General features: G+C 41.8%; 1 protein-coding gene across 2 annotated transcripts in view; it reads left to right on the top strand.

The window, feature by feature from the left end:
- RSF1 (remodeling and spacing factor 1) overlaps window positions 1-25,102 on the top strand; it is a 99,549-nt gene that overhangs the window by 17,497 nt on the left and 56,950 nt on the right. For both annotated transcript variants that reach the window (XM_074955500.1, XM_074955490.1), the window contains exon 2: window positions 21,408-21,499. In XM_074955500.1, the coding sequence (XP_074811601.1) occupies window positions 21,408-21,499 (92 nt within the window). The remainder of the gene's footprint in view (window positions 1-21,407; window positions 21,500-25,102) is intronic.

The following is a 25,102-nucleotide window of genomic DNA, read 5'->3' as shown; positions in this document are numbered from 1 at the left end:
TTAGATGTGGTCTGGAAGGACTAGATCAGTGGTCCCCAACCTTTCTGTGGGACTAGCATATTGCTATTCCCAGAAGACTGTGGCAGGCGCTGGACACCCTGCCGCCGAAATGCCACTGAGAAATGTTTCTCGGTGGCATTTCGGCGGGCTGTTCTCCGGCAGCTGCGCCTGGCAGTGGCGTTTTGGCAGCGCGCTGTCCTGTGGGTACACAAAAATGCCCCGGCAGGCGCCATGGCGCCTGTGGGCACCACATTGGCGACCACTGGACTAGATGATGAGTTTGGCTAAATATTTGTGCAAGGATTCTATCTCCTTCAGTGTCACAATATAGATGTTTGGAGCAAGTGCATGGAAATAGAACCTGTGCATTTGGTCATAGGCAGTATTTGACCCGTACTTGGGTATGTGATTTCCTTTTTGGGGCTACCCAAAAAGGATGAGTAGGTTTAGACCTAAAATCTTTCCAGAAGACTGCAGATGCAAATTTCCAGTGGAATCCCTGAAGATTATAACCAACTCTCCAGGGGAATTTCTAATTTTTCTGGTTTTCTGATGGACTTGGCAGAGCACTAACGAGTGAGTGGCAGAGGTTCCCAAGATTCTTCTGTCAAAACAAACATTACAAGAGTGCTATAGCTTAGCCTAACAACTGCTCTAAACTTATTCATGGACACGTTAATTCTCAATAGGAGCAAGCAATGAATAGTTACCCCTTAGTGAATCGCCTTTTAATTAGGAAATTGACAACAATAGCTAGTTAAACAATGAAATGCTTAAATGCCCATGGATTTGATTAATGCAAGCAAAGGCATTTCACGATCTACAGAGGCTGTGCCACCTAGGTGGGCGGCTCATAGACCAGGAAGATTGAAATTATTTCTGAGAAGAAAGGTCAGATATTTCTGTTTGACTGAAATTAATTGAATAAGAAATATAACGAAAGACCTAAGAAAGTGTCTGTCATATACTTCACCATTGGCAAGATTAGATATTCAGAACATGAGAAATATTCCTTCACTCCAAGAGCAGACATTTTAAACAACTTGGGCAGGGCAGTATTGATAACCTTAGAAACCATTCATAAACTGATGACCTATAAATATTAGATAGTAACAAGAAAAATCAGCATCGAGGGAGGTGGATAATCATGATGTGCTGTGACTGGGTGCCGATGGGCCACACTGAGGATGTTGTACACAGGGCAGACTGAAAGGAATAGGGCAGACAATCCCCCAACCTGGTGTTTTATTCTATACTTAGATTTACCAAGCCAGTAACAAAACAGCTTCTGTAATACCACAAAAAGAAAAGGAGTACTTGTGGCACCTTAGAGACTAACCAATTTATTTGAGCATGAGCTTTCGTGAGCTACAGCTCACGAAAGCTCATGCTCAAATAAATTGGTTAGTCTCTAAGGTGCCACAAGTACTCCTTTTCTTTTCGCGAATACAGACTAACACGGCTGTTACTCTGAAACCTGTAATACCACACTGGTTTCCAAGAAGCCAGCTATAGTCCCTTTTGAGCATTCCAGCCCTTGACTCCCATCTAGACCAAGTCTAATATAGTGAGAAGTTATTGAAAACCTGATTTACCGTATGTGAAGTCCACTAATCCCAAAGGACTGGACACTTTTCACTGGGTCAGTATGAGTTTCAGATCTTACCAATAATCATGCAGATGCCAATCCTTTAGTAACTAAAAGACTAAAAGCTTGATAAGAAAAAGAAAAAGAAGAGAGTTGCTGTGGTCAAAAGATCAGTATACATACAGATGTGTAAAGTCCTTAGGTCAGTTTCATAGCAGAGATGGTGAGGTTGCTGATTTGTAAAAGTCATTCTGGAATCAGTTTAAAAGGTTATAGTCCGATAGACAGTCTGGGTGTAGAGTCTGTTCAAGTTCTTCCATGAGAATTCCAGAGTAATCCAAGGTAAACCTGGAGACTTCAGTCTTATGGCTTAGACCTTTCCTGTTAAAGTTTAAGCAGATCTGAGATGAAAAGGATCAGGCTTGAAGCTTTCTTTATTGTTTTATAGCAAGCTGATAAGCCTCTTGTCACAGCAGGACTTTCCCCCGAGGAAGAATAGGCAGTGCAGATAGTTGCTTTGAAGCTCATCTTCTATTTCCTATGCATACACAGTTAAACTAGTTGTATTCATTCACATAAGGCAGGGGCTATCAACCTTCCTGAACTACTGTATCCCTTTCAGGAGTCTGATTTGCAGATTGCAGATCCCCAAGTTTCACCTCACTTTAAAATTATTTGCTTACAAAGTCAGACACCAAAATACAAAGGTATCATAGCACACTATTACTGAAAAATTGCTTACTTTCTCATTTTTACCATATAATTATAAAATAAATCAATTGGAATATAAATGTTGTACTTAGATTTCAGTGTGTAATATAGAGCAGTATAAACCAGTCATTGTCGTATGAAATTTTAGTTTGTACTGACTTCGCTAGTGCTTTTTATGTAGCCTGTTGTAAAACTAGGAAAATATTTAGATGATGTATCCCCTGGAAGACCTCTGCGTACCCCTAGGGGTACATGTACCCTTGGCTGAGAACCACTGACGTAAAGCAATTAGCTGGTACTTCATTATAACATAGATAATCAAGTTGAAGAAGATTTAGATAATACTGCAGGAAACTAATAATATCTTACATCTTTGAGGTTAATTGAACTACCTGCATGCGTAATATAAGGCTATTAAGACATGAATGGGAATTAGCATCTACAAGGTAATCTGGTTATGTTGTTAACTTCTAACAAGATATAGGTAAACACAGACAAATACACTTTGCATCTACCATTGATTTCTATTACTACAAATAAATGGGTTAATGATTGCTGGTCTAGTACATCTCTTTGAAATTCAAATACAAGTAAATTGTCTTGATTACATTTCAGTGCCTTTTGTTGAGTTGTTATGGGTCATACCCAAGTTGACCAGTCTGTTGGTGTCACAGGTACAAAGAACTGGGACATTAGAAACCCAACCTGGTTCAGGCTTTTAGATGCTGCTGCCATGTAAATGTTATATAATAACTAGAGGACAGCAAGAAAAATCTGAAGCTTAGAGGTGTTCGTTTATTTTACATTCAGCTGCAGGTGTTTAACAAACAGTTTAGGCTCAAGGTATGCTAAAGAGCACTTTAACAGTAAGATTACATTCAGGAAATTCAGTTGGAGGCATGTCTAATGTACAAGCCTCAGGAAATGACACTTGATTTACATCTCAAACTTGTGAAAGAAGCATCAAAATCCCTTTTGTGAGGACAGGTTAAATTCTCAGACACCAAGAAAGAAAGAAGAATATACATTTGGATGATTTAGGATCTCTTATTGAAGATAACCTTTCCTGTTAAATATTGGCAATCATTGTACATTTTATGATTCTGTTCAGTTAAAAGGCTAAGTGGCTATTTAAAGTGCAGAAGGATGTCTTGCACTGGCCCCATTTTAAGTTTGAATTACGCTTTATAAACTGGGTTGTTTGGATACTTATGTAGTCGAACGCTTGCTTAAATGAAATGCTTGTCTTTGGATGACACCCATGTCACAATTCACAGTGCCAACGATGTGGCACTTGCATTTTCTATTGAACTTCATAGCTGTTTTGACTGTCTTGCAGAGCATATGATGCAAATGCCTGCAATATGATCATATTTGCTATACAATTTTTGGGGTAACAGTCCTGTACTAGAAGGTAGACTTTAAAATTAAAAATAATTTTTAGTATATGAAATCTTAAGGCTGCTGGACCAGGTGTGTAGAGGAGGCTGCTGCAGTATTTGTTAATTTGACATTTTTTCTGTAGTGTTAGTATCTAGCTAAATGTTTAAAAATCACATACACTTCTGCATGACTAGCAGACTTCCTAGGAAAGGGAGAAGTAAAGCTGTGGATATGTTTCAAAGCATGAGTGAGGATATGTTTCCAAACATGAGTGAGGTTGATGAGGCAAACAGTGGTTCAGGAAAGTCACCACAAACACGGAAGAGGGGAATTCTTTTTGAAGATGAATGCAAAAAGGTGCCAAAATGTTTGTGGCCAATCTTATTTGATGTCTGAGGAAATCAAGAAACTTTTTCAAACATTTTTAATCTACTTTTTCCTTTTCTTTCTCTTTGAAGATTATAGGTGACTAGGCGTGAGTTCTCTGATGTCACGATCCAGAAAGTGAAACCTGTCTGTGAGAAGAGATTTTAATTGAGGCTGTTGTTAAAGCTTTCTTTTAACATCGTGTATTTAACTCAAGAAACACTTGGGAGTGAATGTCTTTGTAAGCAGGTCAACACCATTGGCTTCCTTTTTAATTAAAGGCTGAGAGAATTCTCAGCCCACATCTGAGACTGCTAAAGTTCTTCAGCAAAACCAAAGATCACCAGACATGGCATTCCCAAAACAAGCAGAAAAAGCTTTGACTGCCTCTTTTCATATAATGAAGCAAAATCACCACAAATCAATTTATTTAACATCTAATAGGGCATAGGAGTTTAACTCTGAATATAAATATTATTTTATATGTGAGGGAAAAGACTCTTTGAAATGAAGCCAAAACCTTTCCAGCTATTAACGTGTAACTTTATTTCCATGTATTAAATTCTTAATGTCCCCCTAAATACAATAGTTTCAGATTAGTGGCCTCTCAATAAGAAATATAATTCATCAAGGGGTTATAAGGTCTCCTCTTCCTCTCAAAGCTCAATAAAAGCTAAAAAATTTAGAGCCTCATATTGGGTTTATCAAGGATGTTTGAGTACTCAATGTCTTTGTACCCAAATAAACCTTAAGACCTATGAATTGACTACTTGGCCAGGTGCCTTAGTTTAGCTTCCTTCTGAGGCATGAGCCTGAAAAGATGTAGGGTATGTCTATAAGGCACGAACAAAACAAAACAACCCTGCGGCAGGTTGCATTACGGCTAAAAATAGCAGTGTAGAGGTTCCAGCCTGAGCGATAAAGACGCAGCAAGGGGGGAAGGTCTTGGATTCCAAGGTCCAGCCCAACCAGGAAGATACAGACTGCTCTTTTTAGTGCCATAGCCCATGCCCTGTGAGACCAAGTCAGTTGGGCTCTAAAACTAATTGCCTTTTTTTTTATTTTATTTTATTTTTATTTTATTTTATTTGTCGTGTAAACATACCCGTAATGGTCTGCTCAAATACAGCTGTGTGCGTGTTCCTTATAGTTCATTGTCAAGACAAAGGATGCATGGTTTCTTCTTGTATTTTCTTAATAAAACCTTTTATATAGTTTAATCTTTACAATGCCTGTGTCTTCAAAGACTTTTTTCCCCCTGTGATATTTCTATAACTTCACTCTTCCTATTTGGTATGATCACTCCGATCGTCTAACTCAGAATTATTGGGACACCATGGCAGTTCTATGATAAAAACAATACCGAAAAACAAACTAGAGGATTTTGTGCTCAGAGGTGTCTTGGACATCCTAAGAAATCTCACTGTCAGGAAGTTTTCTTTCACCTGTAGTCCATTTTACCACCTTAAAGAATTCTTCTTCATCCTTGGTGTTTACCTCATTTCAGATATTTTCAGACTAATGATCCACTTTGCTATCCCTTTCCCAAGTACTTGCTCTTCCTAATATTTTCACTCTTTTTTTCTCAAAAGTCACTCTGACTAGTTTTATTGCTGTTCTCTGATTTCCACAGAACTTGTCATAGCATTATAGTATTAGCACGCAGAACTGAATGCAAAATTGTAGGTGTGGCTGCACCAGAGCCTCTCTCCAAAGCTTGAAAATCCATGTACCTATGAAGAGTAGGAAGCTTTCCCAGATGCATGCTACCGACTTCTGCATAATCGAAGTGTAACGGGGTTGGCTGCTTCCTTCGTGCCCCTTTGTGGCTAGGGTTGGCTCTGTGGTCCTCTGCCTCCTTTTCAGTAATGCAATAACTTAATGCAAGCTCACCTCTTTCAATAGTACCTCTCTATGGGCCTGGTTTATGAAAACCTAACGCAAATCCATTTATCACCCGCATTGTAAATATTTATTAGAATCATAGAATATTAGAGTTGGAAGAAACCTCAGGAGGTCATCTAGTCCAACCCCAACTAAATCATTCCAGCCAGGGCTTTGTCAAGCTGGGCCTTAAAAACCTCTAAGGATGGAGATTCCACCACCTCCCTAGGTAACCCATAACAATGCTTCACCACCCTCCTAGTGAAATAGTGTTTCCTAATATCCAACCTAGACCTCCTCCACTGCAACTTGAGACCACTGCTTCTTGTTCTGTCATCTACCACCACTGAGAACAGCCTAGCTGTTGGAACCCTAGCCTATCCTCTTGGAACCCCCTTCAGGTAGTTGAAGGCTGCTATCAAATCCCCCCTCACTCTTCTCTTCTGCAGACTAAATAACCCCAGTTCCCTCAGCCTCTCCTCATAAGTCATATGCCCTAGCAACCTTTTGAAGTGATAAACACCCATTTTTTCATGGTCTGTGTGTATAAAACATCCTCACTGCATTTTCCACTTTATGCATCCGATGAAGTGAGCTGTAGCTCATGAAAGCTTATGCTCAAATAAACTGGTTAGTCTCTAAGGTGCCACAAGTACTCCTTTTCTTTTTGCTAATCATTTTTGTTGCCCTCCGCTGGACTCTCTCCAATTTGTCCACATCCCTTCTGTAGTGGGGGGACCAAAACTGGATGCAATACTCCAGTTGTGGCCTCACCAGTGCCAAATAGAGGGGCATAATCACTTCCCTCCATCTGCTGGCAGTGCTCCTACTAATACAACCCAATATGTCGTTGGCCTTCTTGGCCACTAGGGCACACTGCTGACTCATATCTAGCTTCTCATCCAGTGTAATCCCCAGGTCCTTTTCTGCAGAACTGCTTCTTAACCAGTTGGTCCCTAGCCTGTAGCGGTGCATGGGATTCTTCAGTCCTAAGTGCAGGATTCTGCACTTGTCCTTGTTGAACCCCATCAGATTTCTTTTGGCCCAATCCTCCAATTTGTCTAGGTCACTCTGGACCCTATCCTCCAGTGTATCTACCTCTCTTCCCAGTTTAGTGTCATCTGCGAACTTGCTGAGGGTGCAATTAATCCCATCATTAAGATCATTAATAAAGATTTTGAACAAAACCGGCCCCAGGACCGAGCCCTGGGGCACTCCGCTTGATACCAGCTTCCAACTAGATATTGAGCTGTTGGTCACTACCTGTTGAGTCTGACAATCTAGCCAGCTCTCTGTCCACCTTATAGTCCATTCATCCAATCCATACTTTAACTTGCTGGCAAGAATACTGTGGGAGATTGTATCAGAAGCTTTGCTAAAGTCAAGATATATCACATCACCACTTTCCCCATATCCCCAGAGCCAGTTGTTTTATCATGGAAGGCAATCAGGTTGGTCAGGCATGACTTGCCCTTGGTGAATCCATGTTGACTGTTCCTTATCACCTTCCTCTCCTGCAAGTGCTTCTAAATGGATTCCTTGAGGATCTGCTCCATGATTTTCCAGGGACTGAAGTGAGACTGACCGGTCTGTAGTTTCCCGGGTTCTCTTTCTTCCCTTCTGTAAATATGGGCACTATATTTGCCTTTTTCCCCTGATTGCCACGAATTTCCAAAGATAATGGTCAGTGGCTCTGCAATCACATCAGCCAACTCCCTCAGCACCCTTGGATGCATTAGATCTGGACCCATGGACTTGTGCATGTCCAGCTTTTCTAAACAGTCCTTAACCTGTTCTTTCACTACTGAGGGCTGCTCACCTCCTCCTCGTACTGTGTTGCCCAGTTCGGCAGTCTGGGAGCTGATCTTGTCTGTGAAGGCCGAGGCAAAAAAAGAATTGAGTTCTTCAGCTTTTTCCACGTTATCTGTCACTGTGTTGCCTCCCCCATTCAGTAAGGGTCCCACACTTTCCCTGACCTTCTTGTTGCTAACATACCTGTAGAAACCCTTCTTGTTACCCTTCACATCCCTTGCCAGCTGCAACTCCAATCATGCCTTGGATCACCCTACATCTCTGCCCTCGATGCTCCACATAGCAGTGGCTTCAGCCACACCTACACTCTTTTTAGTCCTTTTCTCTCCCTGTGGTCTTGGACAGTTACCCCAGCCCTTCTAGCTGCAGTGCAAACCTGCTTCTCTCTCCCCTTCCTCCCATCCCATCCCCGCCCCCCCACGCTTGGAATAGCCTTGCCAGTAGAGTATCCCTCACACTCATTGCTTCTGCTGCTCAGAGCTTTCCCAAGTTGCAGCTGCAGTTTTCAGTGCTGCTATTTGGAATCTTGACAAGATTTAGAGCTTTACTCTGTTGCAACTTGGCCTTTGCCATTCAAATCATTACCAACACTGGAGCTACACAATAGAGAGGGATCCCAAAACCATAGGCTAGGGATGGGATAGCTCGGCAAAGTCCTACAGCACTAGAAGCCTTGAGGCTGTGGAATGAAGAACAGGGGAGGGACTCTGCATTTCAGATATCTGGATTAGCTGGAGATTACCAGAGACTAAACCCTGGTAGGACTCTCCACATATTTTCCCAGAAGCTGGAGGGTGGCTTGATTTTTTTTTTTTTTTTTAAACCTGGACATTGCCCTTGGACAAAAAGGCCCCTCTGTTTAGTTCTCTGGCTGTTAGGTGCCTATTACATTTTTCAAAATTGGGATGGTAAATGGGAGAGGGGTAGTAAGAGAAGGAAAGACTAATTTTCGCAAAACAGTAGAATTAGCTGAGAGATTTGGGGCAGAAGTAAAAAAAAAAAATCAGAAAATATTCTATTACACTAAATAAAGAGGTAGAGGAGTGACAGAAAAGAGGAAACTGACACTGAAAACAGTGCAGGGCGGGGGAGGAGGAAGATAACCCATCATATATTATAGAAACTGGAATGAAGCCAGGAAGGGAATAAGGTAAAACAAAAGCAAGAGTTGCTGTTTTATAAGAAATGTATTAAATACCATACACGTCAGTTTACACCCTTTAAAATGGTAGGGCCATGGCTTGTAGGGGAAGGAGAAGCATGGTATCACAGGTATTTTTCATCTGTCTAGTAGACATCAGGAAATCAAGACTTGAAAAATGTATCCTGTTCCGTGGGATAAGCTGGGGCATATCACTCTGTAATATGCTAGTGTTAATAGTAGAGTAGTCTCTCCAGGGAAGGGATAGAAGCCTGATATCTTGGGACATTTAAGACTAGTCTGAAGCCCTGGAGAATGTAGTAGTATGAATAATTTTGTATTGACTGGAAGATGGACTCAGATAAACTAATTGTCTTTTCTATCACCAACTTTGATGATTGTATGATCGGGTGCTATGCAAAGTTTCCTACATCACTCTGCCACAGCACCATGAGCTTTGTGTGCAGATAGAAACTTAATATTCCCATCTGATTCTCTTGAGTAGTGATGAAAGGCTAGTGAACAAACAGTGGGCCACCTGACCTAAGTGATAACTTATTCTTGGGCATTTAAAGGATATTTAAATATGGTTGTCATATTTCCAAACGCATGGAACAAAAACCAAGGGTAACTGGGGTGGCCTTGGGATATGTTTCAAACTTTGGAAAAAAATATCTGATGGTTAAAAGACTGTTGGGCCCAAATATGATGACAAGGATTATAATACCCAGCTCCTAGATAGCACTTTTATCAGTAGATATTAAAGCGCTTTATAAAGGCGATAAGTATAATTAATTGTGAGGGTAACTGTTAATTGTGACCCAATACTTAACAGCATATTAACAATACAGGGAAAGAACAGGTTAAAGAATATTTAGATAAGATGTTTTCAAGTCAGCAGGGCCAGCTGAAATTCATCCTAAATTACCTAAAGAATTTGCTGAAGCAATTTCTGAAACATTAGCAATTATCTTGTAGAATTCATGGAGGATGGGTGATGATCCAGAGGACCGGAGAAAGACAAACATAATATCAGTCTTTAAAAAGGAGTGAAAGGAGGTCCTGGGGATTATAGACCAGTCATCTTAACTTCAATACCCTGAAATATACTGGTACAAATTATTAATCAATTTGTAAGCACCTACAGGAAAATCAGGTGCTAAGTAATAGCCAAAATAGATTTGTCAAGAACGAATCATGCCAAACCCACCTAATTTCCTTCTTTGACAGGGTAACTGATCTAGTGGATGGGGGAAGCAGTAGACGTGATTTACTTTGACTTGTAAGGCTTTTGACACAGTCGCACGAGACATTCTCATAAGCGAACCGGGCAAATTTGATGGTGAAATTAATATAAGGTGGGTGCATAATTGGTTGAAAAACTATACCCAGAGTAATTATCAGTGTGTCACTATCAAATTCGGAGGACATGTCCTGTGGGGGTCTTTCCTGGGTCTGGTATTCACTATTTTCATTAACATATTGGGTGATGGAGGAGAGAGTACGTTTATAAAATTTGCAGATGACATCTAACTTTGGAGGACAGGGTTAGCATTCAAAATGATCTTGATAAATTTGAGAATTGGTCTGAAATCCATAAGATAAAATTCAATAAAGATAAGTGCAAAGTACTACAGCTTAGAAGGAAAAATCAAATGCACAAATACAAAAAGGGGAACAACTGTTTAGGCAGTAGTACTGCAGAAAAGGATCTGGAGGTTATAGTAGATCACAGATGGAATATCAGGCAATGTGATGCATTTGCGGAAAAGGCAAATATTATTGTGGGATGTATTAACAGGAGTGTTGTATGTCAAACACAGGAGGTAATTGTCCTGCTGTACTCTGCACTGGTGTGGCCTCAGCTGGAGTACTGTGTCCAATTCTGGGCACACTTCAGGAAAGTTGTGGACTAATTAGAGTTCCAGAGGAGAGAAACAAAAATGGTAAAAGTTAGAAGACCTGACCTGTGAGGAAAGGTTTCAAAAAAGCTGAGCATGTTTAGTCTTGAGAAAAGAAGACTGGGGGGGAACCTGATAAGTCTTCACCATCCTTTTTGTAACCGCCCTTCACATATTTGATCAGTGGTTTTCCACGTCCACTGAAAAAGTTGGTCATTAAGTAAATTGCTTAGTTTGCAGCAAGGGAGATTTAGATATTAGAAAAACATTCTAACTATAAGGATAGTTAAGAACTGGAACAGATTATGTAGGGAGGTTGTGCAATCCACATAACTGAAGGTTTTTAAGAACAGGCTTGGAAAATACCTCTCAGAGATGGTCTAGGTATACTTAATCCTGCCTCAGCATGGACGGCTGGACTAGATGACCTCTCAAAGTGATTCTGTTCCAGTTTTACAGATGGGGAAGTAGAGGCACAGACGTGAAGTTTAAGTTGCCAAAAGTCACCCAGTAAGCCAGTGGCAGAGCAGGGAATAGAACCCAGGGCTTCTGAGTCCCAGCCCATTGCATCCCAAGAGCAAAATACCCATATCAATATTAAATAATATGACTAAAAATGAATATATGCTAGAGACTCTAGGCAAGCCAAGTGTTTTCTGACAGGTGTTTTTAACAATTGAAATAGTTACAGGAATGTGTTACTCAATTGTGCCTATGGTATTTTGTTTAGTTTTTTAAATGCATGTCAAGATCTTTCTAGGAACAAAAAAGGATCTTTAAGTGCTGGTAGGCAACTCTTGTTCCATCTGTCTGAATCTTCCATCTAATTACAGCTTTTTTGCTTGTTCTTTTATGTTCACTTGGAAGCCTGGGCCGTTGCAGTTCTTTCATTCCTTGTACAGTTTGTTTATGGACAAACAACTTGGAGGTAGTATAGAGTGGCTCAGCCAGAAGATGTGAGCTTAGATTGTGAGCTCCTTGGAGCGAGAGCTACTGCTTTTGCATGTTTGGAAGGGGCCTAGTACGTAGTGGGGCACTACAGTTAATTTGAAGGTTACATTCTTTGTTGCTTCTTTAAGCCAAGCACATTGCATACACCAGGGTTTCTTTGCATCCCTCTGTTCTCCACAAACTCCTTGTGTGCAATCTTTCCGTTCCCTTCTATTTCAAGAACTCGCTGCAACCTCCCCACCCTTCCCTTATTCCAGGGCTGTGTGCCCCCATTCCACCCTCCCCACATATTAGGGTTCCCCATTCTCCCATGCCAGGGCTTTGTGGCCCCCATTCCCTCTTTCTCCCTCCATTCCAGGATGTCCCCATTAGCCCCCCTGCCAGGGGTTCTGTGTGACCCCCATCTCCCATATCAGGATCCCCATCCTTCCTTCCCCATGCCAGGGGCTATGTGCCCCCATTCCCCCCCCCCTTGTGTACTCCTCCCCCAAACCAGAGGATCTGTGTTCTTCCCCCCCCCCCCCATTCCTCCCACCCTTATAGCAGGATCCCCCCATTCTCTCCCGCATGCGATGGGCTCTCCATGCACACTCCCACCCCCAATTATTATTTCTATCCCTTCTATCTGGGAGCTAAGTCATTCAGGGTGTCAGCAAGTTAAACTCTGAGATGATGGGCAGAGATGAGATGGGGTGTCAGCCAGTTCTTTGATGTATAGACAGTTGCTGAGGTGCATGAAGTTATTGCTCTGCTATATAGATGGCATGGGCTCTGTGTCCCCCACTTTCCCCCTTTTTTGATTTGGGAAAATAAAAAAAAGTAGGGTTCTCTCCACAAATGCCTCTGAAATTTTGGAATTGATGAGATGCAGCATTCAAAAGTTATTGCATTGTGTCTGTCAGACAACTGGAGAAATGGCATCAAGTTGGTTGTAAGGCCTTGCAAGTTCTACCGTGCTTGTCCAAAAAAATAATTGCTAGTCTATGTAAGAATGGTGATACTGGGTCAGACCAGTGGTCCATCTAGGCCAGTATTCTGTCTGACTATGGCCAGTGCTAGATGCTTCAGAGGGAATGAACAGAGCAGGGAAATTTTGAGTCATCCATCTCCTGTCGTCAAGTCCCAACTCCTCGCAATTGGAGATTTAGGGACATCTGGGGCATGGGGTTGCACCCCTATCATCTTGGCTAATAGCCATTCATGATCCTCCATGAACTTATCTAATTCTTTTGTGACCCCATTTATACTCTTGGCCTTCTCAGCATCCCCTGGCAATGAGTTAAACATGTTGACTATGTTGTGTGAAGAAGTACTTCCTTACGTTTTTTTAAAGTTGCTGACAATTAATCAGGTGATCCTTACTTATTGTGTTATGTGAAGGGGTAAATAACAATTTTCTGTTCACTGTCTCCATACCATTCATGACTTTGTAGACTTGTATCAGATCTGCCCTTAGTCATCTCAGAATAGCTTAGCAGACAGCATAATGAAATTGTAAGTTAAATGAGTCTCTTTGATGGGAGCACTGAGCCTTGGGGTGGCTCTGGGGGATCAGATTGTTGCTTTGGTGGGTGTGTGGGTGGGGGAGATGGGAACAGGGAATGGGGGTGGGGAAATTGGAATCATGTTTTGCTAAAGGGGGAAATGGGAACAGGGAATGGGGGTAAGGTAATTGGAATCATGTTTTGCTAAGGGCAGGAATGGGAACAGGGATACAGGTGTAAGGCTCTGTGGTGTCAGAGCTGGGAAGGAGGATACTAAGGAAGGAAACTGGATACCGAATTGTTTGCACCTTTGGACTTTGGGTATTGTTGCTCTCTGTTCATGCCAGAAGGACCAGGGAAGTAAGTGGGTGAAGGAATAAGCCCCCTAACACTCTTCCTTTAACATACCATGTGTGGTATTCCAAGTTTTGCTAGCACAGTGGCTAGAGTCCTATGGTTACTTCCTAACCCGTTAAGCTTATTTTAATCGCTGTGCTCCCAGATGGCTTTCTCTTAGTTCAGAATCTAGAGGACTGTTCAAATTTGATTTATCTTAAGTGGTATAACATGGTGGGGAATGTCATTCAGATTTTAATTTTGGTTTTAATCCAGCACACTATGGCCAAAACTTTATGTATAGGCTGTTTCTTGTGAGATTGATTATATTTGGTTCCCTTTCTTTTGCTGCAGAGTGAGCTATCAGAGAACAAAATTACTACACTGTTCTTAGAGCAGAGCTTATCTCTTCAGATGCTGGTCCACAAACAATGAAAGTAAATGATGCAGAGCCCTGTTGGGTTGTGCTCCATAAGAAATACAGAGAAGAAAACACTTGTTGTGAAGGAATAAAAACATTAGTTCAAGCCATCTTACTTTCAATCCTCTGACAGTGTTAAATGTGGAGTTACAGAAGCATTTTTAAAATGGTAATTATTAGTACCCCTCTGCATCTGAACAGGGCAGAATGACTCTCATATACTGGAAAGAAAGGAGTAAGTTTGAAGATAGCTGGATCCCACAAATTTCAGACACCCCTAGAATTTTACCATGTAGCCTGTGTCCTCTCTCCCCCTAAACAGACTCTTCTTCCACCCTACTAGACACACACTTGTTGTCTTCCCACTCTTGACTCCTTGATTTTTCTCCCTAGTGACTCAACCCAGCCTACCCCAGCAGGTACATCTGGCACCTTTCAGGTGTTGGATAGGCATACCCATGCCAGCTTTACTATAGCTAGCACAGCTAAAACCAGCAGTGAAGATGCAGAGGCATGGGCTCCCATGTTGGCTAGCTGTGCAGTATAACAGGAGGACCATCCTGTGGTGCCATGTCTTGACTGGTAACTTTACTTGTGCTAACTAGATTAATGTTTTTGCAGGTATGCCTACCCAACGTGAAATCACACCTTCAATTGCCATGTAGACACCCTGTTAAACTCAGGTCCCATGCAGCCCAGGATGCTACTTTAATCCACCTTGCTGTCATTGAATCTGAGTTGGACACTAATATTTAAACGCAGTGGCTCCACTTTGGCACTTTTGTACTAATGTATTTGGCCTTTTGGCACAATTTTTTAGAAGAAAAGCTTTACAAAAGTTATATGTAGATTGCTATAAATATGCAGTCTAAGTACATTATAAAACATTATTGGAAAAACATCAAAAATATGGGGCTTTATGAAGCTTAACTATCATAAGGGCCTTGTGTACTCCTTTGTGCAATGAGTCCAGATTCTGTGAAGATACTAACTTATTGTATCTCCATGAAATACTCTTCATTCCTGTCCTTCCCATCCCCAAACACACAAACTATGGCTCACAGTTGAAAATATGCAGTAATGCGCTCGCGTGCGCACACACACACACCCTATTCCCCTCTATGCCCCCATGAATTATCTGTGCAGTTCATACATTTTATCACCAGTACTATAGATGATTAGGATTGATGCTCTCGTACCTTATGATGCATGTGGGAACCAGTGTTGCCATCTCTTAGTGGAGATGGACTCTTCAGATAGGTTGTTTCCATAACTGTAACTTTTTTTAAAAAAAATGTGGACAGGAAGTTAGCCTAACTCGCAACCGTAGGTCCATGGGTGCTTATTCAATACGTTCAGAGCAGCCCATACCATGTATGGGGGTCCCTCATTTACCACCCCAGAGATCCACCTAGTAGTTTAGGATGCTCCAGGAATAGTGTAAGGATCTGGGAATGTACAAGGTAAATTTTCAAAACCAACTTACCTCTGGCCTTCTTGCTTTCTGGTTCAGCCATTCATATTAGCATGGTTTTTTAATGAAGTTCTGTGAGAACGATGAATAAATTGAGAATGGATTTTAAATGTGTTGTGAAGTCTATGTAAAGTAAGAACTGCATCAATATGTCTTGCAGCTCCTGGGCCTGCTGACCCAGGACATTAAACATTGAGATGTCACAAAAATGGCAGGATATCAACAGGTTCTTTTAAAATAAGTAGCAGATGCCCACTGAGCATGCTAAGAATTGGCTTTCCAGTTACTTCTGTAACTTTTGGAGCTTTATAATTCAGCCCTGTTTCCTCAAAGAGCTGACTCCTCAACAAGGGCTGTTCAGAGTGACCATGAATTTCAACATTCAGAAAAAATGAGAGACACTTCTCCAAGCTAACTGTCCTGCAGTAATTGTTTTTGTTTGTTTTTTTAAATGCACACACATTCTCTCTGCCTGGAGAATAGACTGATAGAAGAACTAAGTGCTTGATCCTGAAAAGTGCGGCGCTCTCTGGTCTGATCCAGCAGAACACCTAAGCACATTCTCAGGTTTAATCAAATGGGTAGTCGAGTTGATTTCTATGGAACTTGCTCACATGCTTAAAGTGGTTTGTGCTAAAATATTTTGGTGGATCAGGCCCATAGTGCTTAGCACCTTGCAGAATTGATTCCTGAGATTGTATTTGTTTGTTCTAAAACAGGTGCTCAGGTACTACGGTGACATGGACTAGCTCTTCCAAGAAAACCAAATGGGAGCAGTACCTGACGATTCAAAATGAAGATAAATAATGGCAAACTATAAATGGACAAAAAAAATCAATAAATGCTAGAGATAATCTTGATACTCTCCGTTGTCTATATTTAAAGCAGATATTTTCCCCCAAAACAGGTGATTTTGTACATCTAATGTGGGACCTCTCTGTACTAAACTGGCTATAAGTTATGTAACTGATCTAGTGCCATTGCAATAAAACTTTCACACAAACTACATATTTTGAACTCCTTTATATTAACCTGAATATCAAGGCATTTGGTTTAAAGACTCTTATTAGCTAGTTGAAGAATATAAGTGAAATGGTGAAGAAATTAACTCCATAATGTAAGTCTTGGATAAATGACAATACAACAAGGAACAACAAGGGAAGAAACAATGTGTCAATAAAAGAAGCAGTGTAGACAAAGTGCAGTTGGAGTGAGTCAGCAGTACTCTTGTTAAATGTAGCCTGTGTAAGAAAACATCAGGCAAAATCATAAAATCTCTCATTTTGTACATTTTACGGCTGTTAAAATTAGCAAGGGTATATCTACTCTTAATGTTACAACGGCCCCACTGTAGCATTTCAGTGTAGATGCTACCCACGCTGACAGGACGGAGTCTCCTATAGACATAGGTAATCCACTTCCCCAAGAGGTAGGTAGGTCAGTGGAAGAATTCTTCTGTTGACTTAGTTCTATCTACACTGGAGGTTAGGTCGGCTTAACTAAGCTGAACAAGAGTGTCGATTTTTGACACCCTCCAGTGATATGGTTAAGCCAACTCAATTTTGTAGTGTAGACCAGGCCTGTGTGTGCATGTGTAGTGAAGTGACCAGCACAAAATGCTTTTAGAAAATACACTGTAACGTTGTGTACAACCAAATTATTACAAGTAAACAATACATGATCACATGTATTTAAAAAAAAAAAAAGTTGATCCTTGTGGTTCTTGGACAATAAATCACTAATTTTATGGAATCTCCTAAATACATAAATAAATAAGGGTTAGTTTGAGGGTCCTGTGGCATTGCATTACTAATAGTCAATTATATTAAAATAATGGATGGTATGAATTGTCTATAGCTTATTAAAATGATGATGAACAGGGGTTTTGCCATGTGATGGTGCCAGGTTGATATATAAATCACAGATTATTTATAAAGTAGTAGTGTCCCCATAGGTGGACCACTCTAGGAGTCTTCATGTCCCTGCACCTCAGATCTGAAATTTTTGGTAGCAGTGTCCGTTTGGCCCTCACATGCGCTCTCCCCATCTCATGCTGTGCTCTGTTGCTATATAGCGCTGTGTGGGCAAACCTCCCTCAGTTCTTTCTCAACTGCCGTTGGCCTGAGACTGAGCCTTAGCAGAGCCCCTTAACAGAGATTCTACCCAGTGTTTTTCTTAATAATTTTTCCTTAGTAGTAATAGAGCTTCAGTTAGTGTTAGTACTTCCTTCTTTTCTTTTTCTTTTTTTAAATATATAAATACATATTTTATTTCGCTTGTAGAATAGTTATCTCCTTAGTATAAATTAGATTTCCCTAGCTCTTCCTTTTTGGGAAGTAACCCTTGAAAAGGGTATGCCCAGGTTTAACTGCTGCCTCTTATGTCGGGAAGCCATTTCTGTCAGCGACAGTCATTCCTGCTGCATTTGCTGCCCTGGAGAGGCACACATGCTTCCAGAAGTGTGTCTCAGTAAAATTTGGAACCAGAAAGAGCCATGAACTAAAATTAAGACTGCTCATGATGGAAAGCTCACTCTGACCAGCCTCCAACCCTTGGCCCGGGATGCACTCCGGACAGCAGTCCCTGTCAAGACTGATCCCGTCTACATCGTCGGATCAGCACTCTCCAGTGACTTCAAAGACGAAATCCTCAGATTCCTCTCAGAAAGTTTTGAAAAAACAGGCCACAAGCTCCTGAACAGGGAATTGGCCAAGAGAAAGAGGTCCCTGGCACAGTTGATAACCTCTACTAACTGACTCTCGACCAGGTACCTATGAGGTTGCAAGATCCTCCTTTACCGGTACCATGGATAAGCCCAAAGGCCCTAAGTGGGTGGCTCAGGCAGAATGGTACTGTTGGGGGAAAGGAGTGATGAAGGCCGACCCAGTTCCTCTAAAATGGAAACGATGGAGTGTTCTAGACAATCAGTACTGCATACACCAGCATCACAAAAGGTTGTGGTGACACCTGGTGGCCATTCCTCACAATGCAGAGAGCCTCTGGTACCAACAGCTCTCTCCACTTCAATAGCACCTACTCAACTGACCTCAGCGGGCGCTGATGGCTGTTCCAGTACCGCAGGAATTTTGGTTCCCCAAAGACTTGATGGTCTCAGATACCTGAATCACCCTTACTAGGCACTGACATAACCATGGTATGGGTTATGCCTAGGTCCCTGGACTTCCATGCAGTACCAAGACATTCTACTCAACCTTCCATGGCTGCTTCACCTGTCAAGTGATGATGAGGAAGATGATGGGGATGACGTATACTCAGTGTCATTCCAAGGTTCTCCATTACAACACCAGGGAGCTAACTGGGTGGAAAGTCATGTATCTTCAATCTATCCGCAGAGTAGAAGAGACCCACCCAGTTGGTATGGACACCCTTGGATGCTTCCACCCATGCCCTCTCTCACCACCTCAGTGGCCATATTGGGACCCACAGGTGGCATATAGACAACAGTTTTTGAGGAACTCTAGTGTCGTCCAGAGAGCTAGAGGAAAGCAGTCTCCTTCAGCTTCAATAGCCAGACCACCTGATCCTCAAGAGAAGACCTTTGAGGAACAAGAGAAGAGACTAGACAAGGAAGCCACTCAGGTGACCAACATTTTTTCATCATCTCCTGATAAAGTGGCCATGCTTCCCACACCAACTACAACAGACCACTTCAAGCAATTTCAAGACCTCTTTAATAGGGTAGCAGATTTCCTGCGAATCCTGCTTAATGAAGTCATAATCACAGTGGAAACTGTTTGACATAATCAGCAAATATTGCATTCCCCATCAATGAGGCACTGCTTGATTGGGCGAAAACTATATGGCAGACACCACCCACAATACCTCCAACGTGCAGAAGGGTAGACAAAAATATTGTGTCCTCTAAAGATGGAGACTTTTTTTATTTTTTTCATCCATCCCCTAATTCACTGGTCATTGATGCAGTTAATGAACATGGCAGACAGCACCACGCTAAAATGACACCAATAAGGACTGGAAATGACTGGATTTATTTGGATGTAAATCATATTTCTTATCCGCTCTAGAATTTAAGATCGCTAACTATCAAGCCCTCGTGCCAAAACACAACCATACCAGTTATTGGGTGTTTGCTCAGCCTACAATGAAAAGATTTCTTAAAAGGTATGGGTAACCTCTACCTTTCAATCAGAGATCTTACACCAGTATGGGACCTTAATCTTGTCTTAAACTGTCTGATAAGGTCACCCTTTGAGCCTATGGCCATTTGCTCACTTCTACGCTTCTCTATGAAAACTGCATTCCTCATGGCTATCACATCTGCTCGGAGAGTGGAGGAGACAGGGGGCTCTAATGGTATATCCCCTCCCTTTACAATTTTCTTCAAGGACAAGGCCACATTGCGGCCACACCCCAAATTCCTACCAAAATACCTTCAGCCTTCCATGTAATCAACTTATTCACCTTCCAGCATTCTTTCCTAAACTACACCGGGATAAAAGGGAAGCAACACTGCACACACTTGACGTCAGGAGAGTGTTAGCCTTCTATTTGGAAAGGACTAAGCCTTTCAGAAAATCTCCAAGACTGTTGCTCTCCATCGCAGACAGATCTAAGGGATCCCCGATATCTATGCAAAGGCTCTCTAGATAGATGTCGGAATGCATTAACTACTGCAATTGCACGCATGACTTACAGCCCCCTTTGAGAGCCTGAACGCACTCTACAAGATCTCTGTCAACTTCTGTCCTTCCTCAATAATGTTCCAATCACAGAAATATGCAGAGCAGCGACTTGGGCATCTATCTACTCATACGTTTGTCAAGTATTATGCAATCACTCGTGATTCAGCATCTGATGTGATACTTGGTTTGACTGTATTATCATCAATATTGGACTCCGCTCCGATGTCCCACCCTTCCATCAGGGACACTGCTATAGAGTCACCTAGAGTGGAACACCCACAGGGACGTTAACTGAAGAAGAGGAGGTTACTCATCTTGTGTTGTAACTGAGCTTCTTCAAGATGTGTCTCCTTATGGGTGCTCCACTACCCACCCTGCTCTTGTCTGCTTTGAAGCTCTTATATATGAGCTGCAGTAAAGAAGGAACTGGGGGTGGTTTGCCCATGCAGCGTTATACAGCAACAGAGCACAGTGCAAGGGCCAAACAGACACTGCTACCAAAAATCTCCAATCTGAGGCGCAGGAATGTGAAGATAGCTAAAGTGGAGAACACATAGGGACACACATCTCAAAGAGCCACAATTACTGCACAAGGTGAATAACCTCTTCTGTAATGAGCAGCAAAGCAATTCTTTGTCAATGATGAAATAATAGTAAACCTCTCTCACTCATTAAGCTTTCAGCACAGCTGTGGTTTAGAAACCCTAGATCCTGTGCCACATTGCCACAGCTGCAGTCGGCAGGGGCATGCAAGCTGGATTGCCTGCACTATGAAAGAGGGTGGGGTGGAGGGCAGATTGTTCTCTTTGAGTGTTCGAAGTCTCAAGAACTTGGAGCCACCCCACTTGGTCCAGAATAGCTCCAATTTGGTGACCTTCCAGGCATGCAGCAAAAGACACCTGTTTGATAGGGTTTTTGGAGAGTCTGTGTTTCTCACAATGATGAAAGGGTGGCGATTAGTTTCTGTAGTTTTCTAGCTGGCGCATTTCCTGTAAAATTATTATTTTAATCCTACTGGGATATTGTATTTTCGATGATGTATTAAGGTACCTGAAGCTTTGGATAGATGTCTTTATTTTAAATCTAAACGCAAACCTATTTCATTTATTTTAGATCTTGCTTTGTTTTTAGTTGTGGAACTCTTGTTAGTGTTTTCAAGTTGTTATGCACTTTTAAAAATTCTCAATGTATGGCTTCATCTCAATACCTTTATAATATTTAGTATTAGGATTTATGTATGTTGGTTATTTTTAACATTTGCTCTCCCTCTTCCCCCCTTTTAATACTGCAGTTCCAAAAGAGTTGGTAGAACTTCACTTGAAACTGATGAGGAAGATTGGGAAGTCTGTCACAGCAGACAGATGGGAAAAATACTTGATCAAGGTACAGTAAATGTCTGTTCTGTTACTCTGAAATGCTGGGATCTGATGAAATCTTATGTCAGAAATCCCTAGTATGAATTTTAGTGAACCTAGTGCTGTAGTCAAAATCTGTGTGTGCGTGCCCAGATGGAGTTGCTTAGGGTTCTAGTTTAACTAACTTTCAGCCTGCCTGGGTCTGCGCACAAATTTCTGAAACTAGATACCAACTTCTGTATCTAGAAGGTTGCAAACCTGCAAGCTCTATAGCATGTGCAAGACAGGAGCAGATTGGAGTATAAGAATTATAGTGGCCAGTCAGAGCAGAGAGATTTCCATATTAATGATACAGTAGTTTATCAGTAATTCTATGATGTAAATCCATGTACTTTAGCTGACAACCATACAGAGATTTGTATGCTGTGTGCTTATTGATAAATAAGGACACTGTGATTATGCTATCAGAGTACCCAGAATTGCATAACGGGGGAAAAAATTGTAGTTATGCATCAATAGTGGTACACCATTCCTTTGCTCTGACTCCGAGGTGGTTCCATATTGGAATTATAAATCACTTACGTAATGTTATAAGGTGCTCTGTCAATGTGTGAACATATATAAGACATAGTCCTTGCTCCAGAGAATTTGCAGAGACTGAAAGGTCCATGTTTTGTTAATAAAGCATCGTGCTAATCAGGAATACTTCAAATTGAACTTTGGTTATTCCCTTGTTGTTTTAGTAGTTTGGTTGGCTGTCACTGAGTGCTTTGTTTCAGAGGGTTAGCCGTGTTAGTCTCTATCAGCAAAATTATGAGGAGTCCTTGTGGCACCTTAGAGAAATTTATTTAACAAATTTATTTGGGCATAAGCTTTTGTGGGATATAACCCACTTCATCAGATGCATGGAGAGAAAAAAAATAGGCAGGTATTAATACACAGCACATGAAAAGATGGGAGTTGCGTTACTAAGTGGGGGGTCAGTGCAAATGAGGCCAATTCAATCAGGGTGGATGTGGCCCATTCCCAACTGTTGACAAGAAGGGGTGAGTATCAACAGAGGGAAAATTATTTTTTCTAGTGACCCAGCCACTCCCAGCTTTTATTCAGGCCTAATTTGATGGTGTCAAGTTTGCAAATCCAGTTCTGCATTTTCTCACTGAAATCTTTTTGAGGGTTTTTTTTTTGTGTGTGTGGAAGAATGGCGACTTTTAAGTCTGTTATTTAATGTCCAGGGAGATTGAAGTGGTCTCCTACTGATTTTTGAATGTTACAATTCTTGATGTCTGATTTGTGTCCATTTATTCTTTTGTGTGGACTCTGTCTGGTTTGGCCAGTTTACATGGCAGAGGGGCATTGCTGGCACATGATGACATATATCTCATTAGTAGATGTGCAGGTGAACGAGCCCTTGATGGTGTGGCTGATGTGGTTCGGTCCTATGATGGTGTCCCTTGAATAGATATGCGGACAGAGTTGGCAACGGGGTTTGTTGCAAGGGCTAGTTCCTGAGTTAGTGTTTCTGTTGTGTGGTGTGTAGTTGCTGGTGACTGTTTGCTTCAGGTTGGGGGGCTGTCTGTAAGCGAGGACTGGCCTGTCTCCCAAGGTCTGTGAGAGTGAGGGATCGTCCATCAGGATAGGTTGTAGATCCTTGATGATGCGCTGGAGAGGTTTTAGTTGGGGGCTGTAGGTGATGGCTAGTGGCGTTCTGTTACTTCCTTTGTTGGGCCTGTCCTGTAGTAGGTGACTTCTGGGTACCCTTCTGGCTCTGTGAATCTGTTTCTTCGTTTCCCTAGGTGGGTACTGTAGTTGTATGAATTCTTGATAGAGATCCTGTAGGTGTTGGTCTCTGTCTGAGGGATTGGAGCAAATCCGGTTGTGTCTGAGGGCTTGGCTGTAGACAGTGGATCGTGTGATGTGGTCTGGATGAAAGCTGGAGGCATGTAGGTAAGTATAGTGGTCAGTAGGTTTCTGGTATAGGGTGGTGGTTATGTGACCATCACTTATTTGCACTGTAGTGTCCAGGAAGTGGATCTCTTGTGTGGACTGGTCCAGGCTGAGGTTGATGGTGAGGTAGAAATTGTTGAAATCCTGGTGGAATTTGTCAAGAGCCTCCTTCCCATGGGTCCAGATAATGATGTCATCAATGTAGCTCAAGTAGAGTAGCAGTGCTAGGGGACAAGAGCTAAGGAAGTGCTGTTCTAAGTCAGCCATAAAAATGTTGGCATACTGTGGGGCCATGCAGGTACCCATAGCAGTGCTGCTGACTTGAAGGTATAAATCGTCCCCAAATCTGAAATAGCTGTGGGTGAGGACAAAGTCACAAAGCTCAGCTACCAGGTTTGCCGTGACATTATCGGGGATACTGTTCCTGACAGCTTGTAGACCATCTTTGTGTGGAAAGTTTGTGTAGAGAGCTTCTACATCCATAGTGGCTAGGATTGTGTTTTCTGGAAGATCACCAATGGATTATAGTTTCCTCAGGAAGTCAGTGGTGTCTCGAAGATAGCTGGGCGTGCTGGTAACATAGCCCTGAGGAGAGAGTCCACAAAGCCAGACAATCCTGCTTTATTCACTTTTACACTTCTGGATTCCTGTAACAAGCAACAGTAATTAAGTCAGGAGGAGAAGAGAGCTTGCATTGCAACACCAGGCACAGCATCCAGTCATAAGGCCTGCTTTTTAAGCTTGCATTGCAACTTTAAAGTGGCTGTAACTCTTAGCAGTGCTTTATTTTTCAATTTTGCTGAAATTTTTAATATATAACACTTTACACGTAGACCACAAATTACTGAATGGCAGATGGGTGATTCTTTTCTGTCCCCCTTGCTAACAGTGATCTGTTCAAAGGGAAGTAATTGGGACACATACTGAAGAGAAGATACTTGGTGTGCTTCTGCAATCTCATTGGTGTTGTCTGTGCAGGGCTCTCATGTGGTCATACAGAAGGTTCTGGCTTAGGCAAAGACACATTGTTTGTCCTCCGATATAGACCTCTTAGCCCTTTTGGGAAGTGCACAGTCTGATTAATGCAGACTGTTTTGTCCCATGAGTACTTGCTTCATTTGATCACTCTCAAAAGTTTTTTACGTTCTTATGCAGTTAAGATTTATTGGCTTTGGACTACTATGGAGTCGCATCTTACACGGCGGTTAGGTTCTAAAGTCAGTGCATAAGGTGAAAATCGCGTAGAGTCAAAATTACCCTTGAAAATCCCTTAAATTGCCCATAAAATACAGTATAGTGTACATGGTTTTGTGTATACAACCCTGTACAGTAATATGTATAATGTATACAGTAATGTACAGTATATAATAGAGTACATATGAAAAATGTAATTTTACAGTACTGTATTTTTAATTACGGGGGGTAATTACAGGGGGTCATCAGGCCTTGATGTCGATCCAGGAGACGGAGGTGATGGAGAGCAATTCGTAGACGAAGTGGTTGGCTCTGGTTCAGTTCGAGAAGTTGATTGCGTAGGCTCATCTGCTGCTGGTTGTTTTTCCTTGAAAAACATGGTGGTCGGCAACTGTCGCTGTTGTCTCTTGAGCTGCTCAAACATTTCTTGATATGGTCTCAAATCGTCTGTAATACTACGTGTGATTTTTTTTGAGGCTTCCTTCCATAG

Source organism: Natator depressus, chromosome 1 (assembly GCF_965152275.1).
Source record: "Natator depressus isolate rNatDep1 chromosome 1, rNatDep2.hap1, whole genome shotgun sequence".
Classification (NCBI taxonomy): Eukaryota; Metazoa; Chordata; order Testudines; family Cheloniidae; genus Natator; species Natator depressus.
The sequence above is the reverse complement of the archived record's forward strand: the minus strand, read 5'-3'. Positions and strand labels throughout refer to the sequence as shown.